At 31.8% G+C, this 19,300-nt stretch overlaps 1 protein-coding gene across 2 annotated transcripts in view; it reads left to right on the top strand.

Moving 5' to 3' along the window:
- Positions 1-18,972, top strand: part of LOC134687120 (uncharacterized) — an 80,159-nt gene extending 61,187 nt beyond the window's left edge. For both annotated transcript variants that reach the window (XM_063547123.1, XM_063547122.1), the window contains 7 exons: positions 6,607-6,679; positions 8,789-8,937; positions 9,680-9,892; positions 10,893-11,046; positions 11,489-12,384; positions 12,940-13,071; positions 14,682-18,972. In XM_063547123.1, the coding sequence (XP_063403193.1) occupies positions 6,607-6,679; positions 8,789-8,937; positions 9,680-9,892; positions 10,893-11,046; positions 11,489-12,384; positions 12,940-13,071; positions 14,682-14,978 (1,914 nt within the window). In that variant the 3' untranslated portion in view covers positions 14,979-18,972. The remainder of the gene's footprint in view (positions 1-6,606; positions 6,680-8,788; positions 8,938-9,679; positions 9,893-10,892; positions 11,047-11,488; positions 12,385-12,939; positions 13,072-14,681) is intronic.
- Positions 18,973-19,300: the final 328 nt, after the last annotated feature.

Raw genomic sequence — 19,300 nt, 5'->3', positions numbered from 1 at the left:
ACCTTTGAGGATCACAAGATTTGTCGTAATGAGACAATACTTTCAAATTTGTTTTAGCAGAAATTCCATTGTTGGACATAATAAACAACTTAATAAAGGAAAAATGGACATAATAAACAACTTAATAAAGGAAAAAAGAGCAGAGCATCATCAGATCGTTTTAGTAAAAAAGGGACACAGGAACTTAATTTCAATTTTATTGAAAATATGTAATACCTATAGCTGTTAATGTCTGTGTCATTTTGGTCTTTTGAGGACAGTTGTCTCATTGGCAATCATACCACATCTTCTTTTTTATAAACCTTCATTTTCATTTCAGTTTATACGTGCATTTGCTTCTATGCCAAACCTGCATCAGTTTTCCTTTGGACATTGAAATATTGTTGCATTGCTACAAAAGAAAACAAAATAAAATCTTTTTTGGGGATGACAATTTTCAATTGATAAATGGGTTATTGTTTGTTTTATGTCAAGTGGTCCCATATTCAATTGACAGAAACATTTTTAAGCTTATTCCTAACAATATTATTCTGAATCTCGTAACTATGGAATTATCTGAAGTTCTTTTTATCAATTTCTTTAAAGATGCTTGCGATTTTTGTTAACCAATAAAATATTTGATCAGATTATTAGATTCCTAAAACTAATTGATGCTGAGGAATAGAAAAAGTCTTTAAGACGGCTACTTTTGACCCCACAGACACTAAGCCTGCTATATCAGATTTAACCACAAATACTTGGGTGCGTTTGATGTGACTTTTTGCAAATCAAACCAAAACAGATAAGATGTAGTCAAGAGAATAAATGGCATTTGGAATTGCCTATCAAACCTCAAGATATATTTCATATTTCATTATTACCAAGGGATTACTTAGATAGGGCGTAAAATTAAGTGGGGTTGTCATATAATATACAATCCGTGATGAGATAGACGATTAGAAAATTTCATATCTTCATACTCTGGTGTGTTACTCTTATGTTTTACCAGTGTATCGGAAAAAGGATAGGAAACTAATTTACTTATAAAACAGTTTTGCTAGAAGGGAAAGTGTCATTTTCAGTCAAATTTCATTATATTGGTTAATTATAAGAGCACAATTTGTGTAATAGAATTTGACAGTTAAGAATTGATAGTTGTATGAAGATATAAACATTATTATTATTGAGACTTTTATATTTATTTCTCGGTATTGTGCTTAAGTTATTTGTAAATACCTCCGAGCACTTTGTACTAATGAGAAAAGTAGAGTACCGTCTAACTCACGATTCAATTTGAAATAAATAATAATTGAATTATGAAGGAAAGAAATTAAAGAATTGTAAGAGAAAATTAGTTTACCCATTAAGTGGGTAGGGATGTGTAAACAGTTTTACTGGCAGGTGTATACATCTTTTTCACAGATACAAAACATTTAATGAAATTGATAGGTTATTGGTTTAAGAAGTTGGGAGAGAACTAAAATGTCTATCTTGAATATGAAAGTCATGTTAGAATGAAATATTGCAGTCATTGTTAATAAAATATGAAATTATATGTCTGTTACAGGAAATGGCAGATGTTTTTTTTCTGTCTTATACAAATTGTTTCTTCTTCTCAATTTGTATTTTACAATGTTAATGTAATACAGCAAACAAACAGTGTTCTTTGTTGAAAGTACAGTGTAACATGTGTTATCCAACACATTGTGGTACCAGAAAAAATATCGGATTAAGCAGGGTGTCGGAATACTCAGCTTTTTTTCTGCAAGGATAGGCATTTTTTGGGACATGAAAATGTGACTGCCTAAGCAGGATGTTAGATTAGGCAGGTTGCACTGTTACTTCAAGGATTCAGCAAGACTGAAAACATCATTCAAATGATTTTTTTAATATTCTAATGTAATGATAAAGTTAAAACTAAATTCCAAGAGTCAATAGTAAAAAATGTATATTTTTAATTAATGTACCAGTACTAAATCCCAAGATTCAACAGTAAAATTTGTATTTCAAAATTAATAAAATAAAGTTTAATCCAGAAATTTTCATAAGTGGGGGCCCATTGACTGCCTAAGAGGGGGCCCACTCATATCATGCTTTAGGGATTCCATATATAATCAACAAAAAACTTCCTCGAAAAAGGGGGGCAGCCACCTAGGGTCCCATCTAAATCCAACCCTGTAATCAGTTATTCAGTATTAGGAGATATGGGGTACATATATATGTTACCACGACAGCAAGTCAGCACAGTAAAACATAATGTATTTAAACTTTGTCAAGATGAATTTAAAGATATAATTATAACAGACAAAATATCTAAGTTCAGTTTTGTAAATGAAAATGAAACCAAATTTGAGTTAGTTTTTAGAATCTTCAAATCAAGTTTTCATCTTGAAACATATTTTTACAATTAGAATTGGCCCACTCTAGGAACATTTAAATCAAGTTTTCATCTTGAATCTAAATTTTACCATTAGAATTGGCCAAATCCAGCATCAACTTTCGTAGTAGTCAATTATAAGTGATCTATCATTATTAAATGTTCAGGAATGACATTCTGTCTAATGTTCTACTCCAACTCATTCCCAGGAAAAGTAGTTTCAAAGATCAATTGAAGGAATTAACCTGGCTTCATCTTCCTTTAATGTTTAATTGTTCTTCGATACAATTTCAGTAGGGAAAATGCAAAATCATTAAAATCCCCTGAAATGAGTTTTTTTTTCTAAATGCGAAAATGATGAGCAACACAATGGAATTAAATTCAGTGTCAAACCGATGAAGTCTTAACGATAAAATCATTGGCAACTTTTTTTATAAGTCTGACGATGAAAATTCCATATACGTAGAATCATGTCGTCTTTGTTCGTGTTTGTCCTAATTATCCAATCTAATGTAAACATGTCTGATACGTAAGGTTGCTTATTCACAAAAATTTCTAACAACATTTTATTAATATAAATATTCCAATATTAGTTAAAGAGAGATTTTTGCTTTGAACAAAAAACCTGTTGAGTTGGATTTCCTTTGAGAATCATTAAGTTGAAGGACATTAATAGAAAGTTTTAATTTCTAAACGCAGTCAGATGGAAGCCAGCAGTGAATTAAGTGTGAGCTTAAACAGCAAACTGTCATTAAGCTTTAATAGCTTAGCTTTGAGCAAGAGTAGCTGTCTGTGAAGGCTGGGAGTAGGGTGACATTAATAGCTTAGCTTTGAGCAAGAGTAGCTGTATGTTTAAGCAGGGAGTTGGGTGGAATAGTGTATGTGGGCCTTAGGGAAAGTATTTAAAATACTAAGCATGAAAAAGATGAGCATTAAGAAAATTTGGGATTTATAATCTGTGGAAGTGACCATCCATTTTATCTTCAATGCACAGCATGCATTGGTCCATTATTAAGCATGGCCTCAACCAGGTTCTCTCTGAATTATAAAAAGTGACATTTTTTTACTTAATGTTGGAAATAATGTCCTCTTATTTAACTAGCTTTTCATTTTTTACACCAAATGGTGGTGTTTCTCCACTCCATATCACCCCAGCACATTTTACAGTTATTTCTTTTGGAATGTACCACTGCCACGGAAAAAAAATTTTCTTTTGATATTACACTGTGTCACAAAAGAAATGATATTTCATTAAATGGTGTTTAATCTTTATATAATTGTAGACGGTCTTTAATTAAAAATATTTGAAAAAAATAAAGGATATAATAAAAAGTTCATGTCTATGAAATCAAATTTATGTTTAATGGCGGAGCTGAATGGAAGGCTGATAAAGAGTAATGTTCTTCGGAAATGATAAAATGATAAATTTAAATTCTTTAAAAGAATTTTATATTAAAATTCATGAATTAGATGGGAAAGTAGATGAACGGAGACCAAATGTAATTAAAAAAAAGTATTGAACGACAATGACAAATTACAATGACGTGTTTTACATCATTGTTAACATGCCCTAGTCTGTTCAATCAATTGAGTTGATTTCCAGCACAAAAAAAGCATTTGTTTCCTAATCTTCCATGCTTTTGTGAGCCTGGTGATAATGTTTTACCATTTTTGTTTGTATTCTTTGTGTTCCACCATTTTGTAAATGAAAGGATAATGTCGATTGTTGTGTGAAGTCAGATCAGGATTCTTGTAAATTAATGTTTTGATGTTTTTTGTCTATTTGATGAGCTCTATGGTTTTACGAATGTTGTAGTTTTCTGTAGAAATGTCTTTATGACTCAGGTTTGATTGCATGATGCAAATGAAATTGTGAACTGGAAACTATTAAGTTCTACATAGTATTGTGGAGACATCTGATGGCATCAATGTTAAAAATTGTAGAAACTATCTGGAATTTTTCAAAATAAATAAAAAAATTGAATTTTACATAAAATATCTTTTTACTTGTGGATTTTTATCAAGATTTGATTAATAACTCCTCTATCACACATGTACATTCCCCAGGCCTGTAGCCAGGAATTTCCAAGGGGGGTTTGTTGGACTCACAAACTTGACTTTTACAGTCACAATTCGAACATAACAGACTTTAACAGTGCTAATTTGTTTTCAAGAGGGGGTTCAGACGAACCCCCTGGCTATGGGTATGTTCCCGTTTGAATTGTTTTACAGTACTAATTTTTGGGGCCCTTTATAGCTAGTTTTTCAGTGTGAGCCAAGGCTCCGTGTCGAAGGCCTTACCTTGACCTATAATGGCTTACTTTTATAAATTGTTGTTTGGATGGAGAGTTGTCTCATTGGCACTCATACCACGTACATCTTCCTATATCTATTTCTCCACATAAATATGATCTGCTTATTTGTGTTTTGAACCAAGCTGTCTGATAATTGTGCAACTTCTGTTCTAAATTTAAAAAGTTGAAAATTCCACATTTTATTGTCGGGTGGAATAAAATTTATCCATCAAAACAGACGGTTCTACATGTCTGTCACCAGCAATTTGAATGAAAAAAATCCTTCGTATATCTGTTTTCAAATTAAAACACATTTCCAAAATATATAAAAAGATCTAATATTTTCTAACATGATCTTCCCTAGTTCTGATAATTGAGCAAATTGTGAAAAAAATATCGGTGACGTTATAAACAGATAAACATCAGAAGTCAAGAAGAAGCTGGAGAAAATTTAAGGATATTGACGAGACAGTTTAATCCATTGTGTCTTGTTATTCTTTTGACATCTGTACTTGGCAGTAGTTGATGTTCAAATAAAGCAATTTATACAGGAAGAAATAAAAAAAATATCATTTGATCAAAAATGGTATTGGTCACATGTCCCTATCGACTACTATCTTCTTAATTACACCATGAGCTGTCACAAACTTATCTTGGAACAGGACATATTTAATTTCATGAAGTGTTTTCTACATCTTCCAGTGTGGACACGAATGTGTTCGGACGGCTGGTTGGCTTAATGGATATTTCTGTCAAGTTTCCGCATCGATGGATCATTCTGGGCGATTAATTTTACCAATATTAATAACAATATTGAAATGCATAAAGGTCCATATGGCATTTATGGCTTGTTAAATTCTTAGTTAATGCACTTTAGGGGTTTCGTTGCATTTATTAAAACTTCTGCAGTTCAATCTTAACTGATTCTGGCTATCGCTAATGAAATTATTTTAACGATAAAACACCTACATAGTAGCGATGAATTGTTGAAAATGAGAGGAATATGATTAAATAGAAAAGACGTAAAAATGTTATCAGATTTTGCTTTTCAAATTTTCTCTGTCTTTTGGGGGTAATAAGAACCTTTATTTGCTTTGGTGTATTGTATATTATCGGAGATCATGCAATCCAATTGTTATCAACAAACTAAGCACTGACTGATACAGATAGATATTCATTATAGTTGTTGATCAGTCATCAGACACAATTCTATTGATAGCGATTTATTTTGCTTTGAAGGTATATATTCATTGCAAAATTTTATGCCTAGGAAAGAAAAAAAAAAGAATTTTCATTCCAAATTTGACATTTATCATAGCTTAGATCATTCTCGTGATCAACAGTTTTATTGCAAATGGTAAATATTTAATTTTCACTTCAAGGGGATTGCACTGGGAAATATGATGAACATATTCAAGTGGTAGTATTAAGTTAGAAAGTGAATGTTATGGTTTATATTCTTGAGAATGAAATGATTACTATTATTGCTAAAAGTATGCTTCCTCAAACTTTGGTTGGTGTTTTTCATATTTTCTGTATGTAAAAAATTAATGATGACAATAACATTGCCAAAACAGACTTTATAGTGGCAGAGTGAATATCAGTTAAATAGTTACAGGTTCATACAAACTAAACTTACTGCAATAAATTGTCAAACTTTTTTCGAAGTTATTGACTGATTATCAGATATTTTCATCATGGCTATAAATAACTCAGTTTTAATGTCTTTTGAAAATGAAGACGTTATAGTTAACATCATTTGACAGAAATTTTTCAGTCTTGCAACTTCAAATCAATCCCACCCCAATGGCTATGAGTATGGAAATATAAATATACTTCCTGTTATATTTCTCAGTATTAAAAGGTTGTAAGAAATGATGAGTTTGTGTATGATTATTATGTCCTAAGAAGCTCTCAGTTGTCAATTATTACAGAAGATTTTGTTATATTTTTCAGTGCTGTTCTACCACAGATACCACTAAGTCTGCCAGCTCATCAGAGAGTAACCACAGTGGCTCCAGTGGCATGAGTAAGTAACTAGATACAAGAAGATATGGTATGAGTGCCAATGAGACAACTCTCCATCCATGTCACAATTTGTATCAGTAAACCATTATAGATCAAAGAACAGTCTTCAACACAGACAGAGCCACGGGTCACACTGGACAGCAAGCTATAAAGGGCCCCAAAAAATGACTAGTATAAAATTATTTACAGGGGAAAACCAATAGTCTAATCTATACAAAAAAAGAGAAACACTTATGAACCATATATTACCCTTCTTTCACTTAAGTGTTATTCTCTTCAGTTTTCTTCTCCTTAAGAAACTTTCATCACTATTCTGGTAAGAACTATAGGATTGGTATTAAATTGCCTATCGTGATAGTTTATCTGACTTTTATATACCCCAATGTGTGATAAATGTCCTGACTTACTCCTTTTAACAACTTACACAATATCAATGCTATATTTCTTTTTCTAACAAGACAGACGATTAGATTCAAAGAAGTCATTTTTTTCTTCCACAATAATACAATTATGATATCTTGTCATGGACGACTGTATCAGAAAATTTGTGAAGAATATCGTGTTTTGCCCTTATTTTGACGTTTTATAGATCTGTGGGGTATTATTATACTTTGGTAGTCTATAATTGTTTTGATGGGTAATCTTTTACAAATGATACATTGTTGATTTGCATGTTCCTTTGTGACTAGCTGTTTAGCAGGCATTTAGACATACCATTTCAGCTGTGAGATAAAATGGCTGAAATATTGCTCTCAATTTCAGTATTATGTGTCTGTTACTTACATAACGCTAAGAAATGTGTAAAGAACAGGAAGTAACGATTATTACATATTAAGAAAGCCGTAAATCTGAGGATTTTTTTATTTGTAACTACATGCTAATCATAAGTTTACATGAGACAGTTTATTGTAGTAAATATAGAAATAAGGAGATCTGGTATAATTGCAAATGAGGCAACTATCCACTAGAGTACAAATGATGCAGTTGTAAGCTTTTAAAGGTCACCATAAGGCCTTCAACAATGAGCAAAACTTAAACTGTACAGACAGGTATGAATGGGCAACACATGACAAAATATGTAACAATAGAAAAGAGAAAAGCAGGCCGATTTATTATAAAACAATGAACAAAAAACTGAATCCAATGTCTACCACTGATTTCAAGGCTCTTTACTTGGGACAGGCATCTAAAAGATATGGCAGGAAGGAACATGTTTGTGAAAGGGGGAGCATGTTGTAACATCACAACAGAAGAACTATCTGTAAAACATTCAGTTGGAATTTGCTTGACTTATCAGTTTGGCAAGTTAAAAGCACAAAAACAACAAAATCTTAAAAACAAAGGACATAAAGCATTGTTTAATCTGATTCCTCTGTGTAACTGATGATTAAAAAGAAATACATGGAATTTAATTATTTTTGAGACCTTTTTAATTAAGTGTTAACTTACATAGTATAGTGTCCTTATCTTGACAAGAGTTATGCAATTGAAAGAAGAAAGAAAATAGATAGATATAATTGGAAAATAAAAAGTGTCACATTTTTTTGTTGAAATTTGTCTATAAGTTATTGTGAGGTCATTAAGTGTATTTTACATTCAATGTTCAAGTTCTCATACCCCTTACAATATTTGAGAGATTTTAACTCGGTTGAAAGTTGGTTAAAGATCCAGAATGTTCTCGTTAGTTTGTTTTACTTCTGTTTCCTAAAATCTGATTGGATAAGAGCTTGACATAGTGTATAGTCACTTGTCTATTGTTGAAGGTCATTAATCTCTAGAAACTAGAAATATTTTGAATGTTTGTGTTATCAGGTTGATTTGCTCAAACATTGATGTATTCTATTGGCATGTTGAACTACTCAGAGGGGCGTAAAAGGGGGAATCTGCACGAACATCGCAAAATAACATGGCTATTTCATGATGAACGAACAATTAAAAATGTCTTGCACGCTGATCTTTTTACCAATTTATAATGAATAATGAACCTTTTTCACTGCTACATTTGAAATAAAAATGGAAAAACAGGTTGCACGAAAATAACCCTTTAACACCCTCTACTCATATTTTAAATGGACAGTAGTAACAAATAAAAATATTTTTCTTTTAACAGGAAGTTTGCATAGTGCTAGTCCAATGAGTGGAAAGAGTTCTGTATCAATGGAAGATAACCTGTTGTCTGGTGCAGCATGTCCTATGGCTGTTAAAGTACACACAGATTTTGTTCCAGGGAAAACAGATACAGATTTCCTTAAACTTGAGGTAGACAATTAACAATAATTTGATTACTTTCAAAAGTATTTACAGACAAACACACACAATTTTTCAATACAGAAATAAATTCTGTATGAAGTTTTACAGGAATAGAAATTTACCATCATTCATGAATAAGAAGTACATGTATACATTTCGTGCCAAATTTCTATGAATTACACAATAGATATTGAGGAAAGTCAAAATTGGTCATTACACCAAATCTGAAGTCTAATTTTCATACTCAAAAGATTATATTCTCATTTATTTCTATTCTTCTTATTGGTTAGCAAGATTTTTTAAATTCCCCTGTATCAAAACATGGACATTGCCATACTGGTACATGTATATGCAGGTTGAGTGAAGGTAGTTTTAATTTTGTTATTATTATTTTATCTTTACTTCACCATTAGAGTGGGTCTCATTGGGGTCTAATTGTGACACGGGATTGCCGATATTTTGTAAGCGTGACACATGAACGTCAAATTATTGTGTCAAGAAAACTGGAAATGAGGTCTTGCATGACCCAGGAAATGATAAAAAATGAGAATGGCTTAGGTATATAGTGTAAGCGGGATACGGGAATCTGACAAAACAATAAGCTGGATCCAGGATAGGAAACCCCCAATGAGACCCCCATTAGAGCCATTTTTATACAAAATGCAAATTGTTCACCTCTGAGATCTGACCTCATATATAATCTATAGTAATTTGTTGAACTTTGTCTAAAAATAAATACTTATCTTTTTAGAAAGGAGATGTGATTTTTGTTATGAATAAGACTACAAGTGGTTTATGTTATGGGAATATAAATGGTAGAAGTGGATGGTTTAAAGCTTCCCATGTGGAGCCCCTGGAACATCATCCTGCAGGACCTCAATTAAAATTCACTGCACAGAGAAACAATACAAAAAGATTTAAACCAAAGACTGTGACAGAACTGTTACAGAAACTAGGTTTGCAGGTAAGATATGTCAGCCATTATTAAATGTAAGTGTTCACATTTTAGAATCTGCAACATTTTAGAATTTGTGGCACTTGAACTATTGACGTCATACAATAATAGCTTTTTCTTTGAGTCGTCACAACATTTTCTCTTGTGGTGTCAAAATTTTAAAGAAAATTTCTGTAATGTATAGTTAAGGCAGAGAAATAGTGATAAGGTGCATTTGAGTAGGCCCCTCTCCCCCCTTTTGCTTTTTCAAGCCTTCAAGAGACAAAATATTACAAGTATGTTGTAATACATGTAATTTGCATAATATCTGTAACTATTATGTTCAGATATGATGTAAACAATAGGGCAAAATTTGATTAAATGGTATAAATTTTCGTAATTTTTTTTACTCTACATTTTTTAGTAGCTAATTTGATGTCTTTGAAGAAGAACAAACTTAAAATATATGGCAACCAATACCAAACAGACAATTTAAAATTAAAGGACAAAAAGACAACTAAACACCAAGCAACACTTATACATCTAAAATTGAGGGTGAACTCTGACAGCAAATATACAGCATTTGTGTACTGTAAAGCATGTTTAAATATCAGTTTATATGAAAAAAATCTGTATTTAATGAGAAGATGAAGAAAACAGATTGAAAAAAGGCATGCAGAATATGCTTTAATTAAAATATCATGTTTCATCATCTAGCGTTTTCTATATTGTTAAAATTACATGTGGTTATATCATATATATCACTACTTCCGCAGGTGTGTTCTAGTTTGCCAAAAAAATATTCTGATTTATTAGGCAGATATGAAATTGATGAGGGTTTTATTGAGTTGTTTTGCTGGATTTGTAAAAGTTTAAAGCAGTACATTGTCAAAGACTTTATGTTAAAACAATTAAAGTCATTAAAACTTAACTATCTTATGATAAAAATTTATACTTGCTTTTTCACATACCCTGATATAGGGGAGGTAACTTCAATGAATTATTTTATACAAACATTTATTTATAACAGCACTTAGAAGAATTATTTGTTCAGAATGGTTTTGATCACCTAGAAAGCTTTGCAGAGATAGATGAAGATGACCTGAATGCTTTACACATTACTGATCCACAGAAGAGAACTAAGCTTTTAACTGCTGCAGACTTCCTGTCGTCGGATATTGTCGGTAAGGAAATAAATAAAAGATTTTTTAAATCTCGATTTCACTGTAAACATAGCATTTTACACTAGTGTATAACATAGAAACCATTTGGTAGGAGTTTATTTAATTTCCCAAATACAAATGAAATGTTTATAAACATTCAATAACAAAAGAAGGAACACTGCCTCTGCAGAAACAAAATAACTCTTAAAAATTCAAAAATATATAAACAATGCATAACTGATACTAACAATCACTTTTATTCTCTTCTTTTCTACTTTTCATTTAGAATCTCAACGAGACAAGCTTGTGAATAACATGTTTGGTTTTAGTAACAATGGTATCAATTTTGAGTCGGGATATTTAAAAAAATAAACGCCATTTCTTCCACCAACTTTAAATCAAATAACAAGGAAAGATAACTCAGCAAAACACAATCATCTACTGAATTATGTATTTTTTGCAGTTGATCATATACCAAATGTGAACAGATATCTGATGTACACTCCTCCCTGTGCTTCACCGGCCGGAGAACAGCGATCATATCCTTCGAGTCGTGATTCAGGATGCTATGCAAGCTGGGAACACATCCATAACAAAAATCATAATTTACACAACCAATCAAAATTCCATCCTCTGCATTCCAATAAGGAAAATGTATTTCCAGAAAATGACTTTCAGGTTTCGAAAAACAAGTCTTCCATTGGAGGAAAAATTGAAAGCAATTATTCAGAGGAGGATCGAGAAGTGTTTGAATTAATTAAACATAATTTGGATAGTAACAATGAGGATTCTAGTCAGAAAGAGGGGGATATGGTGACTTGTTCCTATGCAGAAACACAAACTTCTCCAAGTGATTCTTCTAAGTCAAATCCCAAATCTCAAATCCATGTCTCAAAAATCCAACAACAAACTGTGATAGAAAGTCCGACTCAAAAAACATTCATACGGAAAAGTGTTCCGAGAATGGGTTCTGTTGTGCGAGATGCTCAAGTCCAAGTTATGTCCCCTCTAGGAACTAACGAAAGACGAACATTACCAAGTGATGCCCATAGACGGGTATCGTCAGACAGCATAAATTCCTGTGCATCGTCACAAAGTGATGGCCATCGTAGGATATTATCAGAAACATCATCACTAAGTGATGGCCACCGTAGGATATTATCCGAAAGTAATAGTTCTCTTACACCTTTACACAATGTGCCGAATTATGACACTCCAAAACTTCGTACCATAAATGGTTCTGTAACGGATAGTCCTGTTGCAGGATACAGAAAGGTGAAAAAATCATTAGTTAATTTAGTAGCATCCAAGCTTGCCTCTGAAGCCATAGACTTATCTCAGGAACCTTATTCAACCCAGGTATGCTTTATGTTTGTTTTAAGTTCAAAGAGACTAACTACCCTTTACGAGACAATAAAAGAGGAAAATGACTTATAAATATTTTATTATAAAAAGGGGGAAAAAAGAGTTTCAAATAGATTTGAAACATTTTGATTTACTTATATCTGTCAGTAAGTGCTGTGCAATTATTTTACTTTATATTCACAAGTTATTGCTTAATCAGCAAAATCTAATGTATATATGTCTGAAATCACATTCTCTGTTTCTGGATGCAAATAACAACACTTTGTCACTCTTATCCCTCTTGTGGATAATCCACATGGTTATACAATTAACCTCAGGCCTTGAAGGCATAAAACTTTGCTCAGGGCTCGGAGCACAAAAATCATGCTTGAAACATAAAATCAAGCAATTTGATTGGTTGATTTTCAAGTACAAAAATCATGCTCGAAAATTTTATGACCGTGAGGCCAGGTCTTTATGCTCAAGTGTAATTCTGTATAGAGTCTTAATAAACCCTACATTATAATCATATCTTGTTCATAAACAATATATTAGGTCTTTTTATTTCAGTGTGGAGCTTGTGGTATACCTCCATTATTTATACAAAGATACTCGGATGAACTGAAGACAGAAATTTCTAGTATAGCTATTGTATTAGACCAAATTAGAATTCATCAATTACAAACTTCCAGAAAACCTGTGGTAAGAATTTTCTCTTATGTAGGGGGTTCCGATCCCGGATCCCGCTTACTGTTTTGTCAGATTACCGTATCCAGTTTACACTATGTACGTAAGCAATTCTCATTTTTTTGTCATTTCCCGGGTCCTGCAAGACCTCATTTCCTGTTTTAACGCCACAATAATTTGACTTTCACGTGTCACGCTTACAAAAAAATCAGCAATCCCGTGTCACGCTTGGACCCCAATGTGACCCACTATGTAAATAAGAAGATGTGATATAATTGCCAATGAAACAACCACATGACAAATAGTTTACTTTGTAAGCTCCTTTAATTCAAAATTGAAGCATCAATAAATTTGGTAGATTTATTTCATCTTAAAAAGAGAACGGATTATTCACGTTTCATTAGGATAAGTCTTAGTCGGCCATTGTTGGTGCAAAGTAGCAAAGTATTGGAAACAATCTGACATGTCTGAGAAACATTGAAATTTATTTATTACTCATATGTTATTTAAAAATTACACCCTTGTACAATAAGTGAGCAAGCTGACTCTTTGCACATAAGAATTACATGAAATGCAGGGAATCAGACCAAGGAAGATAATAGAAGATCAATTTAAGGAGACCATTTTCTTGTAAAAATAGTTTGAACATATAGCTATTATTTTTGAAAAATCTGGTAAATGTCATTGAAGCAGTGACCCAGTTACAAAAAGGAATCAACAATTATCATTGGAAGTGCCTGGACTTATTTCCTTAAGAGATTGTATTGTATGACATAATCTCCCTTAGATAAATGTACTGGGTACATTTAAATATACACTAGAACACACCCCTGATATTGCGGGTCCGTGACTGAATTCAAGTATATAGCTATGCGAAAGGCTTATTTCAGTATTATTATTGCCATCTAATAAAGTCATGCTGATTATAAGATACACAGTTTTCTCTGCTTTCAAATCTTTCTATTTGAAACCGTGGAACTGGAACTGTGATTAGTATTCGTTTTGTTATCTTAGAAAGTCTTACCTATTAAAATACTACAATAGGTAACAATTTAACAATGTTTGATAGAATTTAGTAGTGTCAACCCTGTGATTATGACCCGTGTAAAGAACATAGTCCTAAATACACCATTTGGTGGTGCTCCTGTCAGATGCGGAACCTACAGATAAGGTAATAGGTTACAGGTGAATTGTTGGTTTAGGTATTGAACTCGACACGGAACTTCTTAATTATTGGCAATATTAATTACTTGGAAAACAAAAGAGCCTGGAGTGGTGTAATTTTTAATCCACACCTTTGTACTATATAAGTTATATATAAAGTTGAATTCTTTGATTCGTCGTTTTTTCGTGATAATGGCTGACAAATTGGACCTCATTATTTTAGTATTATAGATAATATTATAGCACTACAGCCTTACTCTCAGTTGAATAGAAATTCCACATGAGTTGAAGCATTTCTTGGTTTTACCTCACACAATTTCATTTTGTCTGATTTGGTTTCACTTCAGCTCTCTATGAACAAACTTCAATTGTCACAGATTTTTAGGATTCAAGAAAAAAAAACAGTCTGTTTTAGAGTTTTTATTTTGTTAAATTCACAGAAAAATTTTATTTATCTGTAGATTCCAGCAGTTGATATAGCTACAACTTGCTCCAAAGCCTGTGATTTAGACGTCTCATCTGTCGATGGTTTCTTCATGTCTATTGGACTACCAATGTATAGTGAAACATTAAAAAGTGAAGGAGTTGCCTCCCTTGAACAATTACTCACCATGTCGGATCAAACAATCAAAGAGAGGAGTTCTGCCAGTTCTCGTCATGTACGAAGAATTTCGCATGCTTTAGATTGGGTCCAACGAAAAATATCTGCATCGAGAGATCCTGTTTTGAATAACGAGCCTGTTGAAGACCGTGTGTGATTTGTTAGATATCTTTTGTTCAAGAAAAAGTGCAATGATTTTCTTAGTTTTAGTTATCTGTTCTTAGCTCTAAAGTCTGTTTGTATTTTAATTTATTTAGTTTTAGTAAGTTTCTATTTATTTATAAGTTTTCAGTATCTTATTTGATTGTCAAGTGTCTATAGATATAATCTGTTTAGACAAAAAACATTTTTAGAAATAGACTCAGATATTTTTTTATCTTCTTTGCATGGTTAAAAATAAAACCCTGCATGCAAAAGAATTTTATTAAATTGATAGTATTTTTATATCATTAGTAAGTGTATTAATTTTTTTTATGAACAATACAGAAGATTGTCTAAACATTTTAATTCAGTTTTAAGGAAAATACCTTTTTTTATAAAAATTTGTCCTAATGACCACTTTTTAAATTCAAAATCAGTTGACTTCCTGCAAGTATATACTGTATATTCAGAAAATATTGCGAGGTTTTTAGTATTGCGAAAAACGCGACAGAGTTGTAAACGCAATAATTCAAACTAGCATTTCAATTTTTTTTTATATGAATAGTCCAAATGAAGAAATCTCAAAAATAAATGCATGCAATAATTTCTGAATTTACAACAGTAATTATATATCAAATGTACACTGATTGAAATAGGATATTTTAAATATCTTTAAAACTTTTTATTTATTCACACATTTTTCTTTAATCAACTTTTAACGAAAGTAAATTTTAGTGCTGATAAAAATGTATCTTTTTGGATCCTTTTTGGATTTGTCTAGTTCAAGTTTTGGTTTGAGTTGATATTACCACTCAGATTACAATTGAGTACACATGTTCATTATAATGTGAGCTTTTTAAAATATATGTCAAATAAGTGTGTTGAACCTTTATTTTGCAGTTCACAGAACATAATACACATAATACATGATATTGTGAAAAGGGCATTGTGTAATGGGCACACACTCTTGTATTCCATTTTTATTCTACAAATTGTATCTACACTATGCAAGACACAGATGATGATATTTTTTTCAAAATGTTACTTTAGAAAATAATCTATGTTGAGATCTTAGAAATAAATGTATTGCTAATTTAAGTTTTTAGTTTAATTGTCATTCATTGCAAGTTACAAAAATACTTAATTAATATAGAAAAAGTAAAAATCGATACTAAAAAGGAAATAGTGCTACTTCTAATAAAAAATTAAAAAATATTTATTCTAAGCAGTGTCTTACAATATTTGAAAGTTGTGTTTAAAACGTAAAGGATTTTTATTCTTACTAAATAGTTTTGAAATATTATAATTATTTTTTTATTTTATAATTTGCCAATACAACTGCACAAAACAGTGTTAAAGATCTCTTACATTGAAAGATAAGATACTTTTATAAAAGAGTTTAATGAAACTCCTTAAGAAATGAGGAAATATATGGTTTTTAATTGTAATGTGAACATATTGCCATTTAGTTTGATCATGCTAGCTGATATTCTCTGTACAAATGAATATACCATTGTCATTTGAGGTTATCAAATTTTGATAATACATAAATAACAACAGTTACTAAGGAATTGACAAATATCATCCAAGAGATTGCTGATCATCTTTTTGTAATAATAACTCGGCCATTGTTCTATATGTAAACTTTGTATGTATTTTTAATCATGCATGCAACTAATTACAGATATTTGATAATGATAAATATAAGTATTGTAGACAAAATGAGAAACATTTGTCAGTTATTTTTTATGTTGGCCCAGGGGAGACAATTATATAAGTTCTTTGTTTTTTATCTCCCTTTATGTAGCTTTGTGGTTAGGTAAAATATCTATCTAATATATCTTGGTGATATTTTATTCACAAAATTTATTAATTCTATGAATTAAATTTTTAATAAAAGCAGATCTGTGTATTCAGAAACTACAGCATTGTATAAATAGGGTATGTTGGTAATCACATTTTAAAGTTTCTGGTTTTACTCTTTTTCAGAAATTATTTATTTTTTAAGTGATGATGAATTTCACTGTTGGTATTCTGCTTGTAAACACAAAGCCATAGAATGGAAATTTTATTTGATTTGTCCTTTTTAGCTCACCTGGCCCGAAGGGCCAAGTGAGCTTTTCTCATCACTTTGCGTCCGGCGTCTGTCGTCGTCGTCCGTCGTCGTCGTCGTCCTGCGTCCGGCGTTAACTTTTACAAAATTCTTCTCCTCTGAAACTACTAGGCCAAATTAAACCAAACTTGGCCACAATCATCATTGGGGTATCTAGTTTAAAAATTGTGTCCGGTGACCCGGTCAACCAACCAAGATGGCCGCCATGGTTAAAAATAGAACATAGGGGTAAAATGCAGTTTTTGGCTTATAACTCAAAAACCAAAGCATTTAGAGCAATTCTGACATGGGGTAAAATTGTTTATCAGGTCAAGATCTATCTGCCCTGAAAATTTCAGATGAATCGAACAACTAGTTGTTGGGTTGCTACCCCTAAATTGGTAATTTTAAGGAAATTTTGCTGTTTTTGGTTGTTATCTTGAAAAATATTATAGATAGAGATAAACTGTAAACAGCAATAATGTTCAGCAAAATAAGATTTACAAATAAGTCAACATTACCGAAATGGTCAAATGACCCCTTTAGGAGTTATTGCCCTTTATAGTCAATTTTTAACCATTTTTCGTAAATCTTAGTTATCTTCTACAAAAATCTTCTCCTCTGAAACTACTGCGCCATATTAAACCAAACTTGGCCACAATCATCATTAGGGTATCTAGTTTAAAAATTGTGTCCGGTGACCCGGTCAACCTACCAAGATGGCCGCCATGGCTAAAAATAGAACATAGGGGTAAAATGCAGTTTTTGGCTTATAACTCAAAAACCAAAGCATTTAGAGCAATTCTGAAATGGGGTAAAATTGTTTATCAGGTCAAGATCTATCTGCCCTGAAAATTTCAGATGAATCGAACAACTAGTTGTTGGGTTGCTACCCCTAAATTGGTAATTTTAAGGAAATTTTGCTGTTTTTGGTTATTATCTTGAAAAATATTATAGATAGAGATAAACTGTAAACAGCAATAATGTTCAGCAAAATAAGATTTACAAATAAGTCAACATTACCGAAATGGTCAAGTGACCCCTTTAGGAGTTATTGCCCTTTATAGTCAATTTTTAACCATTTTTCGTAAATCTTAGTTATCTTTTACAAAAATCTTCTCCTCTGAAACTACTGCGCCATATTAAACCAAACTTGGCCACAATCATCATTGGGGTATCTTGTTTAAAAATTGTGTCCGTTGACCTGGTCAACCTACCAAGATGGCTGCCATGGCTAAAAATAGAACATGGGATAAAATGCAGTTTTTGGCTTATAACTCAAAAACAAAAGCATTAAGAGCAAAACTGGCATGGGTTAAATTGTTTATCAGGTCAAGATCTATCTGCCCTGAAAATTTCAGACGAATCGATAGTCAATTTTTAACAATTTTCATAAAATTTGTAAATTTTTACTAACACTTTTAACTGAAACTACTGGGCCAATCATTATAGATGGGGATATATGTACGCAGCAAGAATGTTCAGTAAAGTTAGATCTACAAACATATCACCATCACCAAAACACAATTTTGTCACGAATCCATCTGTGTCCTTTGTTGAATATTCACATATACAAATGTACCAAGGTGAGCGACACAGGCTCTTTAGAGCCTCTAGTTTTAATGAATATCTGTGTGGATTCAATTTTAACAAGACTTCTTTTAATTCTACCAAAGGCATTTTAATGGCATATGAAATCAAAATTATTTAGTGTTTAAATTCCCAAATGGCAAAATCCAGTGTTCTAATTTAATTAGATTGATTAAGTTATGTTATAATTTCAAACCATATAAATATATGCGTAAATGATTTAAGTTATTTTTGTTGTTGAGAAAGTGTTATGGCTGAAAGCCAAAGATCACATGAATTGTTGTGTTTTGTTATGTAAAATATACTGATAATAAATCTATTGAATTTCTCTCTTAGTTAATGTCTTATAAAAAGAAGGTGTGGTATGATTGCCAATGAGACAACTCTCCACAAGAGACCAAATGACAGAAATTAACAACTATAGGTCACTGTACGGCTTTCAACAATGAGGAAAGCCCATACTGCATAGTCAGCTATAAAAGGCACCGGAATGACAAATATAAAACAATTCATGTGAGAAAACCATTGGCTTAATTATGTAATTTTTTTTCAAAGAAAAACAAATATGAAACACATCAATGAACGACAACCACTGAATTACAGTCTCCTGACAGGCACATACAACATGTTAACGGAATCCCAAACCCTCCCCTAAA

The sequence above is a fragment of the Mytilus trossulus genome, chromosome 10 (assembly GCF_036588685.1).
Source record: "Mytilus trossulus isolate FHL-02 chromosome 10, PNRI_Mtr1.1.1.hap1, whole genome shotgun sequence".
Classification (NCBI taxonomy): Eukaryota; Metazoa; Mollusca; class Bivalvia; order Mytilida; family Mytilidae; genus Mytilus; species Mytilus trossulus.
The sequence above is the reverse complement of the archived record's forward strand: the minus strand, read 5'-3'. Positions and strand labels throughout refer to the sequence as shown.